Below are 20,220 nucleotides of genomic sequence, written 5' to 3'. Positions count from 1 at the left end.
TCTCACCGGCTGCTGACGAGGATTCTGGCAGTATCTCTGGTTGTCACGGAGCTTGCACACATCTTAGTCACACATTGCCAGCATCTTATTTTATCATGTAAAAGTTCTTTACATATTGTTTTCTGAAGTATATACTGCAAATATTTTCTCAGATGATCTGCCCTTGTATTTTGTTGATAATAGCTTTTTGAAAAAAGGCTTTAGAACAATTTTAGGTTTGCAGAAATGTTAAAAAAAAAAAAGACAGCACAGAGATTTCCACCCACCCCACTCTTAGTTTCCCGTTATTAACACCTATGTCAGTGTGGTACACTGGTTACAATTAAGGAGCCAAGATTGATACATTATCACCAAACTAAAGTCCATTCTATATTCAGAAGTCCTCAGTTTTTCCCTAATGTCTTTTTTCTGTCCTAGAATGCATTGAATTGCCTTGTCTCTTTACGCTGTTTTTGGCTGTGACACTTTCTTAGACATTCCTTGTTTTTGATGATCTTGACAGTTCTGAGGAGACTGGGTCAGAGAATTTATAGAACGTCCGTCTATCGGGGCTTGTCTGATGTTTTTCTCATGACTGGACTCGGGTTATGGGTTTTTGGAAGAGCACAGAGGGGAAGGGCCCTTCTCATCACGTACCGTCCAGGGGTCCAGGGTCCATGCCATCTCATGACCTACACTGTGGCCACTGACCTTGGTCACCTGGCCCAGGTGTGTCTGTCAGTCTCTCCACTGCGAGTCATTCTTTGTCCCCTTTGCCACACTGTCCTCTGTGGTAGGAAATCGCTGTGTGAAGCCCACACCTAAAGAGTGAAATAAGAATATACTTTTACTCTTGAAATTGTGCTAGAATCTATATTGGTGTAGTGTGTGAGGTTAGATCAGTCTAATCTTTTACTTTTTGGTCTAACACTAATTGTGCTAGCACCTTTGTTAAACCATGTCTCAGTTCCCCAAGGGTCCTAATGTCACGGTGTCTTCCAGTACCTTACGTGCCTGTCCTCCTGGGTCCACCCGTCTCACCGCGTGGCTGTACCAGGAGCACATAGTCTCAGTGAGTGTCTTTTAAAATTGGCTCTTTATTCTTTTAAGTGACCTTTCACCCGCTCTGTGAGGGTTCATGCAGGTCCGTCTGGGTTTGGGTCGGAATTGTGATGAGTCTTCACGGTGGAAATGCGGCCATTTAGCCCCAGGCCCCTGGCCCTTCCTTCTAGAGGGTTTCTCTGCCCCTCATCTGCTGTACCCACAGGCTTGGGGCCCTGTCCTGTGATCCGCCAGATCTCCCCAAAGGAGTGCAGCCACTGCCTGCCTGCGGCCCGGGCTGGATGCGCTCGGAGTGCCAAGTGCTTCTGGCCGTGATGGGCTGGAAGCAGCGTCTAAACCCACAGCTGAGGGGGGCTGGGGGGTTCTTACCATGTGTTTCTAGATCTCTTGGCATGGGTTTTTCTCAGAGGAGTCCATTTTGAAGCTGAACAGCTGTATAAGTTCTGGCATCTCAAGTTTGAATTTCCCCCACCCCGAGAGACCTTCGTCCGCACACATCCAGCACAGGAAGGGGGCTGGCAAGGTAAGCTTGGGGTTCGAGGCGGAGCCAGATGTCCTTTCTAGCTCCCACTGATGACGTGTCTTTGAGGTGAAGCCCTGCTCAGGACTGAGACAGCAAGTTGACCCTCCAGGCTCCAGAGGTGGCCAGGCTGGGGCCCTGCACGGGCCGTGGGCCCAGGAGTGGACAGCGTGCAAATAAATGCATGGGTAGGTCCCATCCAAAAATACTGCTTCATTTTGCATTTTTCCTCAGTTGGACTGCTGCCTGCAGATTGAAATTTCCTCTCCACCAAAAAGGACCACCTTTGCGGTAACCCGCTGCCTGGGTGCTCTCTGCCCTGAGGGCTGGCAGGAGGTGGCGGAGGGCTGGTCTCTGTGAGCAGCCACGGCACGCCTGTGTGCACATGCAGCCGCGTGCACGGGTGTCTCCACAAGCAGACCGGAGCAGGTAACGCGCTACGTGTGGTCCAGAGTCTCGGGTGACGTCTGTCTGCGTTGGTGAGCAGTGGGGCCTCAGCAGGCACAACCAAGTGGAACAACTGTTCTTTACCAACTGCACACTTATGAGTCTTCTGCAGCCTGGAATGCTGTGTGCCCGTCTGCTCCCTGGCCTGGGCTCCCGCCCCGGAGCTTGTTCTTGTTTCTAAGGCTGCACCCACGTCGCCATCGCTCGCCCTCACCGTGCCCGTCAGCGGCCGGCGCCATCCATCGAGGCTCAGCAGGTTTCCGAGTGTGAACGCCTCTCGATTTGTCATATGCCTTTGGTCGATTTCCAGCACCCTAATGGTTATGTTTGGGCGGTTTTGTCTAGTTTTGTGATTGCTTTTGGGGGACTGCATTCACCAAGCTCCTCATTCCGCCTTCCTGCAGCCCATCCCCCTCGTTATTTGTCTAGAATATTTTAGACAGTTCCAAGGATCACTGCACTGAATTGCAAATTAGTCTACAGAGCATCAGGGAGCTTGAAACATTCAGAGTCTTGCTGAATGTTCTGGATCTCTTGTTCCCTTATTCTTGTGCAATCTTTCCATCCTCTAGGAGGGCCATAAGGCACTAAGCCAAATCATATCAGAAAGAACAGCTTTCAGAGGCACATCCACTTCTTAAACTCGATAATGGAAGCGGAGGGTCACCCTGACGTCATGGCCACACACCCTGTAATGAGATTTTTCAAATCAGGTTTGCTGATTCCCAGCAGCGCGTGCCGAGTGGGCCTGGGGTCGTGTGGGAAACTCTGCCTCCACAACGGAGCGCTGTCGCCCTCTGTGCTGCTTTGTCTTCAAGGCATGTGGCGGGAGGGGAGATCCCTGAGGGGGCATCCACAGCGAGGACAGTTCCTGTGAAGAATCCAGGGTCCGGCCCCCAGGCTGCTTTCCTGCTTCGTCATCTCCCATCCACCTTCTTTTCTGCTCCGTCTGTCACTTCTGCAGGAACACAGGTGACCCTGTGTGTGTCAGGTGCCTCGAGAAAACAGCGCAGGACCTTTTAACAGAAAATGTGTAACTGAAGGTAGGAAAAGAAAAAACAGCGAGGATGAGACAAGTCCAGGGAGCGTCAGTCATAGCCATAACCCTGAGTGGGTGAGCTTGGCTATTGAGAGATACACGCACAGGGACGGGTTCACACAGCAGTGTGAACGGCCATGAAAGCAGCTTTCATTACGTGACTGGGAGCACAGGCCGGCTGCAGGGACAGAAGCCTGCCAGCAGACCTCTGCCCGCGGGGAGACGGAGCAGATGCGCTTTCCCAGCCCCGGTGGTGGCTGCTTAGGGCCCAGGCTGAGCTGCAGAGACAAATGATCCTCAAATCGTATAAATACACAGTTTATTTTTCATTCTCTTGGGTCGGCTGTGGCTCTTTCTGTGTTGACTTCACCCCCTTCCCAGGCTAATGGCGCAAATTCTCTCTGGAACATTCCTGGAATGGTGGCAGGGGAAAGAGAGAACGCGGAGAGCTCTGCTCTGGCCGTGCAGCTTCTTCCCAGGGGAGCACTATGTGGCCAGGCCTGACCTCAGCGCTGGGCGAGGGGACAGGCAGGGAGTGTCTGGGGGAATAAATAACACACCGACGTCTGCTCCCCACCTGTCCCCTGCCCAGGAGAGACGGCCGGAGCCCACCCTCCAGCAACGCAGGCACAGGCATCACGGCCAGGCTCTTGTGCCCGTTTCTCGGCCAGCTCCGCTCTGCCCCCTCTTCCTCTGGACACCTAAGGGCAGGGGGGCTGCTGACTGTTCACCTGCCCCGATATCCACGGGTGGGTGCGGCTTGCAGCAACTCGGACAGGTGCCTTTCGACAGAGCAGAAGCAGGAGGCACCCGGCGCCCTGCACCCAACAGATGGGAGAGCCCGAGGGGCGACCTCCTCACCAGGGCCCTGTTCCGACCCTGGGGTCCCTCCCGGCCCGCTGTCCCGCGTTCTCTCTGCGCCTCCCCCCACCTCTGTCCTCTAGAGCGGGATCTGGATTTCTGTATCAGACCAGACGGTGAACACCTGGGCAGTGTGGGCTCCGCGAGGTCTGTGTCCATCGCCCAGCTGCTCCATCGCGGCGAGAAAGCAGCCCCAGACGGTACGCACACTCATGGGCACGGCTGTGCGCCGGTAGGACTTTCTTTACGAAACCAGACGGTTGTCTGGGCTGGGTTTCTGTAGTGTGCAGGCCCTGTTCAGAGGTCCCTGCACTCCTGGGCTGGGTGGGTGTCCTGGCCTGAGCCTGCCCCTCCCGTGGCCCCTTGGCCAAGACAGTGCCCCCAGAGCTTCACTTGTTGGAGTGCTGGCAGCGGCACCCCTGGTTCCTCCTGAGCACCCCTCTCTCCAGACGGGCCTGCTGCAGCCTGGGGTCTAGAAGGCTGCAGCCATCCATAGAGGGCTCCAGCCTCAGGCCTCCCCGCTTCCCAGCTGGAAATGTCACTCAGCAGTTTGGATGGAGGAGGCTGTGGGCTGGGTTGTGTCCCCCCAAAATTCATAGGTTGAATCCCTATCCCCCACCACGACTGTATTTGGACGCGGGGCCTTTAAGGAGGTTCAGTGAGGTCATAAGTGTGGGGTCGTAACCCGATAGGGCTGTGTCCTGATAAGGAGAGGAAGGGACACCAGGAGTGAGCCCCCAAGAGGAAAGACCACGGGAAGACCCAGGGAGAAGACGCTGTCTGCACACCAAGGAGAGAGACCGCAGGAGGGACCGGCCCTGCGGCACCGGACCTCAGGCCTGCCGCCTCCCGAGCTGACTGAGGGTGTGCTGGCCGCCTCCTTAATCAGATTCTTGTCATTAAGTTGAATTTTAACAAGTATTTGTCACCCAAAGACATTCTTAGTCTTACCCTCTACTGCTGTGGTCCTCAGAGCATGACCCGTGGAGCCCTAGGGGTCCCCGAGACCCTTGCAAGGGACCTGCAGGGTCAAAAATGACTATTTCCATAGTGCTGGTTGCGCCTTTCCCCTCTCACTGAGTGCCGCTTGAGCTGGGGCGGTGCTACTGCTGGGGCCTGAGCCCCTGGAGGCTCTGCTAGGGGCCCCTGCATTCTCAGCCAGACTCACCCAACCACGTCCTCTCAGGGCAGCGCGCTTACTCCTTGTATCCAATAGATCCCGAGCCTCGAGCGCCGTCCTTGCCCCGCCTGTGCACCACGCCGTGCAGGAAGCACGGCCACTTTGGGGGACGCCTGGTGGACAGGTGTCTGGACTTGGGTATTGGACAGGCACTTTCTCAGAAATGATTGGGGTTACATGCGAGGGTTTTGCTGCCAACTGTGACCTTTGAGGGCTCAGCAAAGTTAGAATTGTCCAAAATTTTTGTCTGCCGCTGTCCACTGCTCCCTCAGACCTTCAGACTTTTCTGTGGTGCTTAGTGGTGATATTCACAAGTGTGATTGTTTTTGGTATTGAGTGATAAACTCTGTCCACATTTAGAAGATCTGCATGACTCCGTGAACCAGTTTCTGTATGACCAGTCATGCTTGGGTAAAAGACAATCAAAGTTTAGGGCAGCCCAAGGCTGTTACAGTGCGACAGTGTTCAGAAAGCTCCTTGTGGCTTTTCATGTAGCTTCAGATTGCAGTTGCAGCTAACCTTTAAGAAATTACCATCGCTGAGTTTAGGCACAGTGACGAGGAAGACTGTGTTCCCGGGTATCTGGGCAGGCCTTTCCCAGCTGTCCGTCTCCCTGAGGCCCGTTGTCTGCATGGACTTCAACCAAAACAAGCAATCACAACAGAGTAAACACAGGAGCACATATGAGAATCCGGCTTCTTCTACGAAGCAGACCCTAAAGAGACTTACAAAAATAGGAAACAAGGCCACCCTTGACACTAATTTTTTTGTTTGGGAAAATTTAGTTATTCATGAAGATTTACTTTTGTTAACCTGTGGCAGGTTTCTTATCGTTGTTTTTAAATGAATTAATAGATAAAATATTTAAGGTTGCTCGGTTTCAACGTCTAGTAAGGTGAATGGTGATACACACCCCCCAGAAGGAAAAAAGCACCATGGTGTCCCCAGTGAGTATAAGGGAGGAAAGAGGTTTAGAGACGGGAAGCTTGAGGGTCGCTCTGGGGGCAGAACAGCTGCACCCCCGGCCCCAGCCACTCCCCACTCTCCCCGGATTCTTCTCCGTGGACCTTCCTGAGCTCGGCGTTGGAATAAAGATGTGCTCCTCCCTCGGGCTCTTGCCTGAAGATGTAATCTCTTCGGGGAAATTGTCTGCTTCCTCCGTGCAGGCGGCACCTGTGCTCGGTACCACCGCAGCCTCTGCAGCCTCTGCCTGGTGCACCGCCCTGCGGCCCCGCCCGGCCCCAGCAGCAGGCTCTGTAATGGCCAGCGTGGCCCAGCTTCCCTGCAGTCACCATGAGCCCCAGGTCTCTGTGGCCTGCACAAGCCACGCGTCAGCTGAAGTCACTCTAGCATCTTCAGGATGCTTGTCACCAGGGCAGAGGAGTGGCACGTGTCACCCTGCTCACATCTGGCTGGCAGAGCAAGTACTCGGCCAAGCGTGCCCGGTGGGACTGGGAGCATCTCTGCCCCAGGGTGACACCGAGTTTGTCCCCGTGTGCACGGCAGACCGTCTGACCTGAGGCCAGAGCCGTGAGCCCAGAGAGAAGCCCTGCTCCTCTGTCTTTCCTGCCCCTGGACTGTTGGCTTGGGGCCTGCCCGCCTCCTCTGGGCGGCCGCTCTCGGACCTCGGCTGGAGGGCCACCTGCGTGAGTTTGCTGCCGACCCTGCAGTGTGCAGGCGTCGGCCGGGCTTCGTCCCCACGCCGGGTGAGCGCAGATGGTCTGCGGGCCGCCTGGTGCCCCTCTTTAGTCCCTGGTGGACTCTGGTTCCCCTCCAGGTTTCGGGAGACACGGCCTAGCCCCTTCCACGCTCTGCCCCACCCCCGAGGGAGTAGTGAGTCAGGGCACTCCGGGGGTCCTGGGCACATTGGGCTGGGCCGTGGTGAGAGGCTCTGACCCGTGTCCTGCCCGAGGCACCGTGCTGGCCTCCCCTGCTCTCGGGGGTGTCCGCTGTGCATCAAGGTTCCTCATCTCTTTATATTCTCACTCATCCAAAATCTGCATTGTGCCTCTACTCCAGGCCTGCAACGAGGGGGTGCACAAGTGGAGAGAAGCACCCAGTTGCTGGGTGAGGGCTGCAAGGCTGCTGGGGCCAGGGGAGTGGGCTCTGGAGGACAGGAGTGGTGGCCGAGCTTGTGACATGGGGATGTGGGTGAAGGGCGCCCCGGGTGTGGGGGGCATCGGCTGGGCTTTTCATTCTCTTAACAGGGTCTTTGGCATAGCAAAAGTTGGTAATTTTGATTAAGTCCCGTTTATCACTTTTTCCTTTCGTGGTTCATGCTTTCTGTGTCAAGTCTAAGAACTCTTTGCCTAGCCCCTAGATCCTGAAGATTCTTCTCCTGTTTTTTTCCTGAAAGTTTTGTAGTTTCTTGCTTTACCTCTGTGTCTGTTAGTATTTGTGTGAGGTGTGAGGCTTAGGGCGAGGGTCCCCTGTCCCAGCACCTTTTGTTGGGAGACCACCTTTCTCAGTGGGACTCCTTTCCCCACTGTCGGAGAGGAGCCAGGCCTCTGTGCTGGGTCTGCTCCTGGGTTCTCTCTTCTCGTCCTCTGATGTGTGTATGCCCCGATGCCAACACCACACTCTCTTGAATACCATAGCTACAAAGTAAGCCTTATCATCAAATCGAGGGAGTTTTCCTGCTTTATTCTTCTCTTTCCATATAAATTTTAGAATAAGCTTGTCTGTGTCTACAAAACCTTGCTGGGACTTTTGCAGGAACTGCGTTGAGCCCGCAGACCGATTTGGAGAGAGCTGATGTCGTTACTACGTTGAGTCTTCCAATCCATGGATATAGCGTTGGCTCTCCACTTACTTACGTTTCTTTGATTTATTTCATCAGCATTTTGCATTTTTCAGCAGACGGGGCCTGCATAAAAGTTTCATTAAGTGTGTACCTAAGTGTTTCATTGTATTTTTGAGTGATTTTAAATCATTGTTTTAAATTTTGGTTGATATATGTTCACCGTTAGCATACAGAAATGCAGTAACTTTTCGTGTGTGACTCATATCCCGCACCATTCTGAACTCACTTATTATTTCTAGGAGTTCTGTTTTGTTTATAGATTCCTCAAGATTTTCTAAGAAGAAAATCGTGTCATCTGCAAATAGAGATGATAGCTTTGCTTCTTCTTTTTTAAATGCCTCTGATTTTTTTCTTGCCTATTGTGATGGCTGGAACTCCCAGTAACATGTTGGATAAGAGTGGTGAAAGTGGACAGCCGTGCTTGTTCCCAGTCTTAGTGGGCAGCATTCATTCTTTCACCATATGTATGATGATAGCTGTGGGTTTCTTATAGATGCTATTTATCAAGTTGACATAATTTCCCTGTATTCTTAACTTGCTGGTATTTTTTTTTTATCATGAATTAGGTGTTGAATTTTGTCAAATGCGTTTTAATGCATCAGTTTACATAGTCATATGGCTTTTGTGCTTTCGCTTGTTGATATGGTAGATTATACTGATTGATTTTTTTTAACATGGAGCCAGCCTTGCATATCTGGATAAATCTTACTTGGCCATGGTACATAACTCTTTTACACATTGCTGGATTCATTTGCTAATTTTTTTTAAGATTTTTTTAAAATTTATTAATTAATTTATTTTTGGCTTCGTTGGGTCTTTGTGGCTGCGCGCAGGCTTTCTCTAGTTGCGGCGAGCGGGAGCTACTCTTCGTTATGGTGCGCGGGCTTCTCATTGCGGTGTCTTGTTGCGAGCATGGGCTCTAGGCGGGCAGGCTTCAGTAGTTGTGCCTCATGGGCTCTAGAGCGCAGGCTCAGTAGTTGTGGTGCACGGACTTAGTTGCTCCGAGGCATGTGGGATCCCCCCAGACAAGGGCTCGAACCCGTGTCCCCTGCATTGGCAGGCGGATTCTTAACCACTGCGCCACCAGGGAAGTCCCTCATTTGCTAATTTAAAAAATATATTTAGTCTATTTGTGTGGATGTTCATGAGCGAGACTGGTCTATATTTTTTTTTTCTGTACTGTCTTATCTCCGGTTTTGGTATCAGGGTAGCAGTAGCCTCACAAAATGAGTTGGGAAGTATTCTATTTTCTATGAGTGTCTAAGGCTTATGTTCATTTTCTTTTAAATGTTTGGTAAAATCCTCCAGTGAAACCATCTGGGCCTGGAAGTTTCTTTTTTCTGGAGTGTTTGTTACAGGTTTTCATGTCTTTAGCGGCTGTAGGCATATTGAGGTCGTCTCTTTCATTTTGATTGGATTTCGGTAGTTTGCTGGTTGTTCAGTTCTCCCATTTCTTTGCTGAGGCTTTTAGAGATTTGCTTTAAGCATGTTCATACATGCTCACTGCAGCATTTTTGTGAAGGCAGCTTTAAAATCCTTGTCAGAGAATCTAGTATCTCTGCCATCTCAGTGTTGGAATTTATTGATTTTCTTTTCTCTTTCATGTTGAGATTCTCCTAGTCTCATTTTTGGTATGGCAAGCGATTTTTGTTTGTATCCTGGAAATTTTGGTTGCAATGTTATGATATTCTGGATCTTATAAAAATCTCCTGTCTTAGCAGGCCTCTACTGACATGGGTGGGGGAACCTTGTTCACAATGGGCTGGGGTGGAGGCCCAGGCACCCCTTGGCCTCCCCGATACCTTGAGCAGAGGGAGGAGCTCCTCGTTCCTGAGGGGTGGGAGCCCCTCTGATGTGGGCATGTGTGTGTGTGCCCGTGTCCCCTGTCAGCTTCGCCTGGATGGCAGTGTTCTCCCGGGGGGGTGGGGGTGGCTTTTCTTGAGACTTTTTTCCAGTGTTCTTTGGCATTTTTCGGTCGCAGCCTTTTCCAGTGACGAGCCTAGAATAAACAGGAGGGAATCAAAACAAAACACAAAGGTGAACTCACTGTTGTGTCAGCCTTCACACCTCAGGACCCATCCAGGCACCTTCTCTCCACCTTTCCCATTTTTCTTAGGCTTGTTTCATGTTTAACACAGGGTTTAGTTGTGCTCAGCAGGAATGTAGGGAAGAATGCGTCTGCTTCATTCTGTCCAGAGCCAGAAGGCCTGGTGCTCCTTGTAGTCACTGCAGTCATCTGTGCCTCTGGATTAATTTTCTTGATCAGCGTCATCAGAGGGTTGTATATTTTGGGGCCTTTTTTGAAGAACCAAATTTTATATTTGTTCATTTTCACAATTGGTTCTTTTTTTGTAACTTCTGATCTATTTTTTATTATAATTACCTTCTTTCTATTTTCTGTGGATACTTTCTGTTATTTTTCTAACTTCTAAAATTGGATTTTCTATTCACTAGTTTTCTGACTTTATTCCTAGTATAGGCTTTTAAAAGCTCTAAGTTTTCCTGTAAGTTCTATTGTAGCTGAATGCTACAAATTTTGGCATGCAGCACTTTTATTATTGTTGAGGTCTCATGATTTTCTAATTTCATTATGTCATCCCCATCCACTTCTTATTTAGAATCATTTAAAAAGTGTTATGTCCAGGAGAGTTATAGAGTTATCTTTTTGCTAATGATTTCTAATTTAATTGCCCACCGGGCGGAAGGCATGGTCTGTTGATTCCATGTCTTCAGAATTGGTTGAAACTTGCATTATGAGTTAGAACATTGTCAATTTTGGTTTTATTCTCTGAGAGTTTTAGGTGAATGTACATCCTCTAAATGTCAGGTGCAGCTTTACGCACACACATGATATTCCACAACTCCCTCCGTGTCCACTGTCCTTGTGTGAACTGTGACGGGGGTGCCATGGCGTCCCCGCCAGATGGGCGGTTTGTTGGTTTGGCCCTGGGGTCGCTCCTCAGATTAACCCCTTGCGGGCTCTGGGGCATCGAGGCACTTCCTCACCATCGTCTCTTGGCTGAATTAGTGGGTAATCTCCTGAATTCTCTCCCGGCTTCCTCTCCTGCCGCTTTTCACCTTCAGCCTGATTTCCACACCAGCAGCCAGATTGCCGGTGTTAAAATATCGTGATTTATCAAAAGCCTCTCACATCCCTGTTTCACGCAGGTTCCACCTGCCCCCTCTTCAAATGGCCTAAAGCACCCTGCCCGCCTGCCCCCACCCTCTCCTGCCGCCCAGCTTCCCGGCAGGAGGGTTCACAGAGGATGCCCAGTGGAGAGCAGGACAGCCCTGCTCCCGGTTGTCCGATGTCTCAGACCTTCCGGTGAAGCCAGGCCCCACGTGAGGGTGCGGATGGCAGTGGGAGCCGCTCACGCCCACGTGCACATGCGTGTGTCTGCCTGTGTGCGCATGTGTGTCGTTTGCGGCTCGGTGGGCTGCTTTTGTCTGGACTGTGCCTGGGAGGGGATGCGCCGTCCTCGGGCTCTGGTCCTTTGAAACTGATTCGTTGTGGCGGGCCGTTCAGCGAGCCGCTGAACACCACTGCAACTGTTGTCACTAAGTGGGTCGCACAGCAAGGGGCGGCCGCAGAGGTGAAGAGGGGAGTCGTGAACCTCACTTTGTCTCCTCTGTCACCCCCCTTTCCAGCACCAGTTGAGTTTTGAAAAGAGAACGGCAGAGCCTTCCCTCTGAGACTGTCCCCGTCACTCACCACCTCTTGCTCCGCAGGGAGCTGGGTGTCCCGCTGCCTGAAGCTGTGGCTGATGTTGGGAGAAGTGGGTCATTGTGCAAGCGAGTCTGTCACATCGCTCTCCGTGTTGCTGGTCTTGTGGTGCTTCTTACCAAACCTAGTGCCAGGTCAGGCTATATGTTTAGTAAACGAGTTCCCTTCAGAGGTTTCTAGGGTTATATAAATTTCAAATCGAATGTCTTTTAGTTCATTAACTTCTGGTTTTCTTGCGCTGGCATCAGAAACTGCTGTTGTGCTCTTTCTACTTTGTGAGACTCACTGTGAGGGTAACCCTGTCTGCTGGGACGCCGAGAGCCTCAGGGAGGAGCATGAGATCTCAGCGTTCGTTCAGTTCTCGTCCCCGTAACACTCCTGGCTTGATGCCGGCATTTCTGTCCTGAAGAGTCACCCTTTCCCAAGAGGAGACCTCTGGGTGTCCCTGGGAACAGGAGTACTTGATTGGTGACAAGGGTGCCATGGCCCTTGAGTCCCTAATGCTCCCTCACAGACGATTCTAATTGTTACCGCTGTTTCCACCCACTTCCCTGCGCCTCTGACCTGTGGAACCACTCGGTGCCTGCAGGCCCAGCTCTTCCTGGAATAGGGGGCGAATGGCCGGCTTCCGGGTGGCTTCTCCCCTGAGGGGCTGCGGTGTCCGTGTCTCTGCTTCGCTCCTTATTTACCCCATTTCACCACTTCCCGGACCCCAGGGCTGTGCTGAGAGCTCTTGCTGGTTCTCCTCGCTCCTCCTGACTTCTTAGTGCTGTGGGTTTGTGCTGTTTTATTTTGTGAGCATCATTGCAGTGCAGTTTCTGTAAGGGTGGAGTAAACACATGTTAACTCTGTGATGTTTAATACGAGGTCTCTTCCATTGCCTTTTTAAAAAAAGCTTTTGAGTGTTTATTACCTTTGTTCTTTTTAATTGAGTATAATTCACATACCATACAATTCATACTTTAAAACTGCACATTTTAGTAGTTTTTAGCATATTCACAAAGGTGTGCAACCATCACCACTATCTAATTACACAACATTCTCATCACCCCAAAAGAAACCCCACACCCATCCCATTACCCTCTCTGCTCAGCCCTAGGAACCGTGCGCCTACTTTCTGTCCCCGTGGGTTTGCCCGTTCTGGAGGTTTGCTGTAAATGGGAGCACACAACATGTGGCTTTCCGCGTCTGGCTTCTTTCCCTTCTCATAATGTCTCCAAGGTCCATCCACGTTGCCGCGCGGGTCAGTACTTCATCCCCTTCTTTGTGGCCGAATAACATCCCGTTATAAGGATGCGCCGCATTTTGTTTATCCACCATCATCAATTGATGGACGTTGGATTGTTTCCACTTTTTGACAGTTATGAACAACACTGCTGTGAACATCCATGTACAGGTTTTTCTGTGGACGTGTATTTTCATTCTCTTGGGTATATGCCTAGGAGTGGGGTTGCTGGGTCATATAGGAACTCTGGGTTTAACTTGTGGAGGAACTGCCACCCTGTTTTCCAAAGGGGTTATATCATTTTATATTTCCACCAGCAATGTATGAAGATTCCAGTTTTTCCATATCCTTGCTGACATTTGTTATTTTCTGTTTCTTCTTCTTATTATTATCATTTTCATTATTATTACTATTATTGCCATCCTAAGTGGCTCATTGTGGGGTTTTTTTTTGTTTGTTTTTTTTTTTGCGGTACGCGGGCCTCTCACCACTGTGGCCTCTCCCGTTGCGGAGCACAGGGTCCGGACGCGCAGGCTCAGCGGCCAGGGCTCACGGGCCCAGCCGCTCTGCGGCATGTGGGATCTTACCGGACCGGGGCACGAACCCGTGTCCCCTGCATCAGCAGGCGGACTCTCAACCACTGCGCCACCAGGGAAGCCCTCATTGTGGTTTTGACTTGCATTTTTCTAATGCCGAATGATGTTGAGTTACTTTTCCTGTGCTTATTGGTCATTTCTATAACTTCCTTAGAGAAATATATATCAAATCCTTTGTATATTTCTTGTTTTTTATTGTTGAGTTGTAGAAGTTTTATATATAGTCTGAATATTAATCCCTTCTTAGGTATCTGATTTGCCGATATTTTCTATTATGTCGGTTGTATTTTCACCTTCTTATTAGTGCCCTTTGATGCACAAAAGTCCTTAATTTTGATGAAGTCCAGTTCATCTACTTTTTGGTGTCATATCCATGAAATTATTGCCAAATCCAATGCCATGAAAACTTTTTTTCCAGTGTTTTCTTCAAGATGTTTATCGTTTTAGCTCTTAAGTCTAGGTCTTTGATCTATTTTAAGTTAATTTTTGCATGTGGTGTAAGGTAAGGATACAAGTGCACTCTTTGGTGTGTGCTATCAGTTTTCCTGGCACTGTACATACAAGACTTCTTTTTTTTTTTTTTGAATTTTATTTTTTTTTTTTTATGCAGCAGGTTCTCCTTAGTCATCTATTTTATTCTTATTAGTGTATATATGTCAATCCCAATCTCCCAATTCATCACACCACCACCACTATTCCCCACTTTCCCCGCTTGGTGTCCATACGTTTGTTCTCTACATCTGTAAGACTGTTCTTTTCTAATTGGCAAAAGGGAGCCAGACAATCCCTTGTTCTTCCATTGCTTTCTGATGAGTTCCCACTCGTGACCTTCAGGCCTCTCCGATCCTCCAATCAGTAGCACGCTGACCCTTTTCTGCACCAGTGGAGACACCGTCTGCCCCTGTGAAAGAGGGAGGCTTTTGCTCGATGTCACCTTCGTGGCGTTTCCTTACATTTCGTATTTTCTCATTTATTTCATTTTGAACCTCAAGGTATTATATGGGTAAGATATTTTAGCTTGAAACAGACTCAGTGATGTAGCTTATTGCATAAAATGGTTACCTGATTGACATGGAGAAAGACAGAGAAATTTAACATGGGCTTCTCATTATTTTTGGTGCTCTGCCCTCACAATTCCAAATGTTGGATGCTGTTGTAAAGAGCCTTTTAAGGCATCCCTGACAATAACGTGCAGAGGTCGTTACACCTGGACTTGAAAAACAGTAAAGAGGGTATGTTATGAACATGAGTTCTTGTGCCTGGGGATGAAGTTTCCTGTTTGGGCAACAATGTGAATTCAAAAAGTGAAGAGTCAAGAAACTTAGACCAAGGAGAAAATGATGCACTCTGGAAAAGACTAGGTGGACAGATTGCATGCTGAAATGGAAGGGTTCAAGTGAAATGATTATACCAGCTGTAAAGTAGAAAACCAGCAGTGTGTTTAAGTTAATATATAGTTTCATAACTTTTAAAATCAGTATATGTATATATAAATATACTAAATATTACAAGCAGAAAGTTGGCTGTTTCACTTATATTCTCAGAAGTGTATACAGTTTTACCAGGCACTTCTTTTGGACTGCTCATCTGTGCAGTGGAGGCCCCCTGCGGGGCGCGTAAGGCAGGTCCCAGGATGAGCTCTCACTGGCATTTCATCACATCCCACGCGTCTCACGCCTGAATCTTAAGAAATGCTTGCTGCTCTGTTGAACGCAAGAAAGCAGTTCTGTTGAAGCTCAGTCCTGACGGACAAGGTCCTAATCCGTAAGCTCATTTGCCCCCCTGTGTTTTGTGTTTCAGGTCGGTGGGCTCCACGACCAAAGTTGGTCCTCCCGTGAATCGCCGGTTCTGGTTGTGATGCTCTAGGTCACAACGAGTGTGAACACACTCTATCTATGGGCCTGCTCTGACTCGTCCAGCCTGCTTATGGGGGAAGGTGAGTGGCTGGGAAGCGGCCCTTGTCTGCTTGTCTGTTTACCAAGAATGTGTAGCAAAGTCAGACTCACCACGGAACAATGGAATGTGTCTGAAGTGGCACCATGCTGTATTTTACCCTCTTTAGTCCGTGATATGGTGTCAGCCGGGAGTAGTGCCAGGGAGCAAAGATGAGCCATGAAAAAGGAAACTTTAAGAAAGGCAGCTGATGCAATAATGTGATCGGACAGGAACATCATTCCTGATCGGCTCTTGAAAAGGCACGTCTAGAATTTGAAGAAGCAGGTTTAAGCTGAGGCAGAAATGTTTCTCCCTGGCTTTTTCCCTTGAGTTTTTGAGGAACGTGGGATGCCTTTGAACTGTGTTCCCCTATGTGTTCCCTGTTTTCAGGCCTCCGTGGCCTCATTCCACTAGGTGTGGAATCTGAAGAGCTGGCTCTGTGGTCTGCTTGCTTATTGGGTCTGTGAGGGACACTAGCCACACGCAGCGCCCCCTGCTAGCGCTGCAGGAGGCCTGGCCCTGCTGACCGTCCCGCCGCGTGGGTGTGGGTGCAGGAGCCTATGTGCACGTGTGCGGGGGGGGTGTGTGTGTGCCGGAGCCTGTGTGTCCTGTGTGCCGCTGTGTGCTCCACCCAGTACCCTGAGGTCCGAGTTCTGCCGGGGCTTCAGGGGTCCCGAGCCTGCAGTATCAACTTTGCCTGGCCTCGGTGTCTCACTGTAAATGGAGGCCTCCAAGGTTCCTTGCTCAGCTCTCACGCCTGGTCCTCTCCAGGCCAGTTCTAGTTTATTCACCCGTGCATTTCAGGTTACAAGGGCATTGCCGAAGATTGAAGAGTGCATTCTAGAGTGCCTTATTCACGCGGGGCTGCAGAGGTGGCCACTGAGAAACTGTTTTCAGCTGTGGGAGTTACTAATCCGGGTTCACGACATACACATTGTACAGGTTCCGAGTCAACCTATCTCCCAGGTGGCTGTCAAAGAAACACGTGCATCTTTAAAAAGTCACAAAACTAAATAAGGGGTACAGGGCCCCCTCACCGACTTTATGAAATCTTTCTTCATTCTTCTCCACAGCAGCTTCTCTTCTGCCCTATCCAAATGTTGTCTGTCTGGCTTTGCTTTGCTTTTTTGATTGCAGCTGAGCAGTTTTAGTCCTGTGGTGCTTGACCCAATTCCATAAGCTTGCACGCTGTGTTGTTTGGACCTTTGCTTTGTGCGGAGGAAGGCTAAAATCATTTCAACCTCCAGGTGTCTATTTGTGTGAATGTCAGTGACAGGTCACTTGGCGGTGGCTCTGGTTTTGGACAGGAGCTGGAAGGAATGGCTCCTTCCACACGGCTGGCACGTCCCGGGCTGTTGTCAAGAGCGAGGCTGGTTATGTAAACCAGAGCCGTCTGACTGGGCTTCTTCGGGACCACGTGGAGGTGTAGGACAGGCCCGGACCACCCCCAGGCCAGGCTGCAGCTCAGCAAAGGCGGGGGCCGAGGGACCCCACCAGGCTTTCTGCCTTTCCCCCCGGCCGCCCAGCCCCGCACCGGGGGCCCCTGCCCTGCCTGTGGGCCTGCCCTCTGCCCGGCCACGTTTGCCAGGTGCCCCTGTGCTCCAAGGCCTGAGTGCCTGACCTTGTGTCGGGCACCGGGCAGGCTGCAAGGGTGATGGGTGGAGTCTAGCGAGACAGAGAAGCCCCAGCCGTGGGCAAGAGAGTGAGCGGCCACTTAGCATGGTGAACACGACCCCCCAAAGCAGGAGGCATAGTGCTCAGCGGTGTGGGTCCCCCCTTTCCGACACCCACGCTGAAACAGCCAGCAGGCACAGCTGGCAAGGCTGTCCTGTCCTGCCCTGGCCTTGTCCCTGCCCCTGGCTGTGGGCTTGTCAGCCCCAGACACCCTGGATGCCGCCATCCTCGGTTCCCCCGACGTCCAGGCTGCACCTTCTGGCCTCCTGTGTGGTCACTGCGCCCTCAGCTCCTTCTCTTCGGCCCGTGACTCTGGTCCTTCGTGCCCCTCTGCTCGCTGTCCCTTCCCTTGTCACTTCTTCAGGGACGCAGCTCCTCCCCCAGCCACCTGCCCCCGCGCAGAATCAGGCGGGGGGCCTTGGCGGCTCGTCCACCCGCCGTGACCACCCCCACCCTGGCGGCCTCGCGTGGCCGCTCGCTCTCCTTGTACCACTCCTGCCCCCACCAGACCCAAAGGCCAGTGCCCAGTCCTCCCAGCACCCTCCCAGTGGCCGACAGGGGGCCCTCAGCGGCCTGTGCCCTATGACCGTGAGTGAGCCCGAGTGACAGGGCTGCCTTTTCTGTCCCTAACAGAGCTGTTGCGGGGTCTGGACGAGCTGACGGCACAGGACATATGGCGGGGCTCCTGGCATCCTCCTCCCCTGCCCAGCCACTGACGCTGGCATCCCCAGGACGCCGGGCCCAGTGGGCACCGATTACAGGCTGCCCAGTGTGGGTGGGAGCGCAGGGAAGGGCCCCTCCTCGCAGGGTTGCCGCTGGCTGGGTCGGTTCGTCACCCTATCCAGAGCCTCGAGCACGTGTGTCCTTTGACCTTCTGTAAAGAAATACTCTGAGGCAGTAAAAGGCGGGGAGTGTTGTTAAAACACTCTTTAATTTAACAATTCAAAACCCAGAGTATACGGTCCTTGCAGTTGACTCTATCCTTACGCATGAAAATGCGCAAAATTAAATGCATACAACCTTATGCATAAAGTGGGATACCATGGGGAATTTGATCACTACTGTGTAGATTTAAATATAGTGACATACAAAAATATTTTGTATATAATGTTAAGTGAGAAAAACAGGACAGACTTGGGTGGTTTGGGCCTATTTTTGTTAAAAAGTATAATGACACACACCTACTGGAAAAAAGTCTGACGAGGTCGACCTCAAAACACCCCACTCTCACTGGTGGTCTTTCTGGGGGATGAAGTTACAGGGCTTTTGCATTATATGCATTTTCCATTTTTTCCTGTAACGAACAGTCAGGCTGATCTGGCAGGTGCCACCCCGGTTGGCGTCACAAGGTGCCCCGCGCTCTGCGGGCTCTCCCAGTGGGAGCTCGGCACCACCCCCAGCAAAGCCAGGCTCGTCCTCCCGGACAGCGAGTCCTCTCTGCGCCGGAGTTTCCCCACTACCTGGTAGGTGTTTGGCTTTTTCCATTGGCCTGCATCTGATTTCGCGTGAGACGGCGAGAGGTGGAGGTGATAGCACCGTCACAGGGCGACCTCCTGCTGCTTGGTGGCAGCGCCCGCTCTGACCGGGGGGCCAGCTGCGCCCTCCTCGTCCTCTCACGGGTCTGGGTCGGTCCTTCCGTCTCGCTGCCCAGACCAGAGCCCCACCGTCGGGCTCACTCCTCTCAGGACGCGCAGTGCTCAGTGCTGTCTAAGCTCCTGCGCACAGCTGGCTTCCAAGGCAGCACCTAGAAGCCCTGGATCACAAGGGAGAGAAAACTGGGGGAAGGAGAGGGTTTGCCGGTGGTGCCCTTTCAGACGCCTCGTCCTGGTGAGGACCCAGCCCCCGAGCGCACAGACAGCTGACGGGCGGCAATGGCTCGGCTCTGCAGAGCTGTGTTTCGATTGACATGGGCCCGAGGTCTCTGCCCCCCTCCTTTTCCAGGCCTGAGCTGTCGTGGCCGATGTCCCGCAGGCACGGCGGTCTGTGCGGTGGCCCCTGTTGGGGGAAGGCGTCATTAAAATGACAGCGCATCCGCCAGGCACACCCCTCCAACGGAACGAGGGGAGCCAGGAGAAAAGTAGGTCACATGTGCCTGGTCCCATGTCACGAGGTCTCCAACCTGAGGCCAATGGGATCTGTAGCCTCCTCTGGTTTAGAACAAAACCACACTCTAATTTTTCTCCTTTAGCATTTTTATCTTCTCTAAAGGGGGAGAGTGACCATCTGTCTGATAGCCACATCCATCCGGCCCTGCCCGACCACACAGAGTGGCTTTGTTCTGAGGTAAGGGGCTGCGGGCCCGGCCGAGGCCACGCGGAGCCCAGACAGCGGGTGTGCAGGGCCATCCAGCTGGGCTGTGCCCGGTGCTGACGGAGCGGGAGCGTGGGGTCCTCACCGAGAGTTCCAGACGTTCCCCTGGTCTGACAACACGGCTCCTCTTTCAGGATCGGGGTCACTGCTGACACTCCAGTGTTAGTGAGCTATTACGTAGAAAACAAACAGGTCATTTTTCAGCCGTTTGTGCTCCTGGGGCAGGTGTGGGAGTATGATCCTCCCCTCAGAGAGGCTGGTCATCCCCGGGGCCCAGGGCTCTGCTCCCTCTTTGGGACCGGCACCTTCGCTGGGGAATGTCCACCCCTGCGGCGACCAGGTGAGCCGTTGGCATCCACTGGCGTGAAATGCACGTTAGAGTAAGGTTGATGCGTGTGTGTTGCAGCGTGTGGAGCTTGATGCTAGATGAGAAGTAACACCCTCTGTTGTCCCTGGGAGGCCAGCGAGCACGATTCCTGTGTGAGGAAGCAGGGAAAGGTCCAGTGTTTAAAAGTGTTTGTAAAACTAACGTGAGTTTTGTAGCTTATAAATAACAAAAAAAATTTTTTTACCTGTCCTGTAAGTGAATCAAAGTATTCCATTAGTTCAGGGTGTCTGATGAAGATATTTTGCAGGTAACGAGTAGAATATAAAATGTTTGCCATATCTGCCATGGGCTGGCCGCTGGTGCGCGCTTAGACAAACTATATGCTCTTGTTAGGATGTCCTGGGAAAAAAGCATTTCCAGAGTGGTTTGCCAGAAACCAAAGTTGTATGGTATTTGATTTAGTGTGTTCTACTGGAGAAAAGGGTCTTGCTTTTCAGAAATAAAATATTTAAAATGTGTGTCTTAGCGGGCTTTCCA

At 51.4% G+C, this 20,220-nt stretch overlaps 1 protein-coding gene across 7 annotated transcripts in view; it reads left to right on the top strand.

The window, feature by feature from the left end:
- PCBP3 (poly(rC) binding protein 3) overlaps positions 1-20,220 on the top strand; it is a 210,244-nt gene that overhangs the window by 140,979 nt on the left and 49,045 nt on the right. For all 7 annotated transcript variants that reach the window (XM_089910100.1, XM_089910097.1, XM_089910095.1 and 4 more), the window contains exon 3: positions 15,237-15,372. In XM_089910100.1, the coding sequence (XP_089766226.1) occupies positions 15,363-15,372 (10 nt within the window). In that variant the 5' untranslated portion in view covers positions 15,237-15,362. The remainder of the gene's footprint in view (positions 1-15,236; positions 15,373-20,220) is intronic.

The sequence above is a fragment of the Delphinapterus leucas genome, chromosome 4, assembly GCF_059928025.1.
Source record: "Delphinapterus leucas isolate spDelLeu-1000000601 "Yukka" chromosome 4, BTC_Dleu_Yukka2, whole genome shotgun sequence".
Classification (NCBI taxonomy): Eukaryota; Metazoa; Chordata; class Mammalia; order Artiodactyla; family Monodontidae; genus Delphinapterus; species Delphinapterus leucas.
This window is presented reverse-complemented; position numbering and strand designations above follow the sequence as displayed.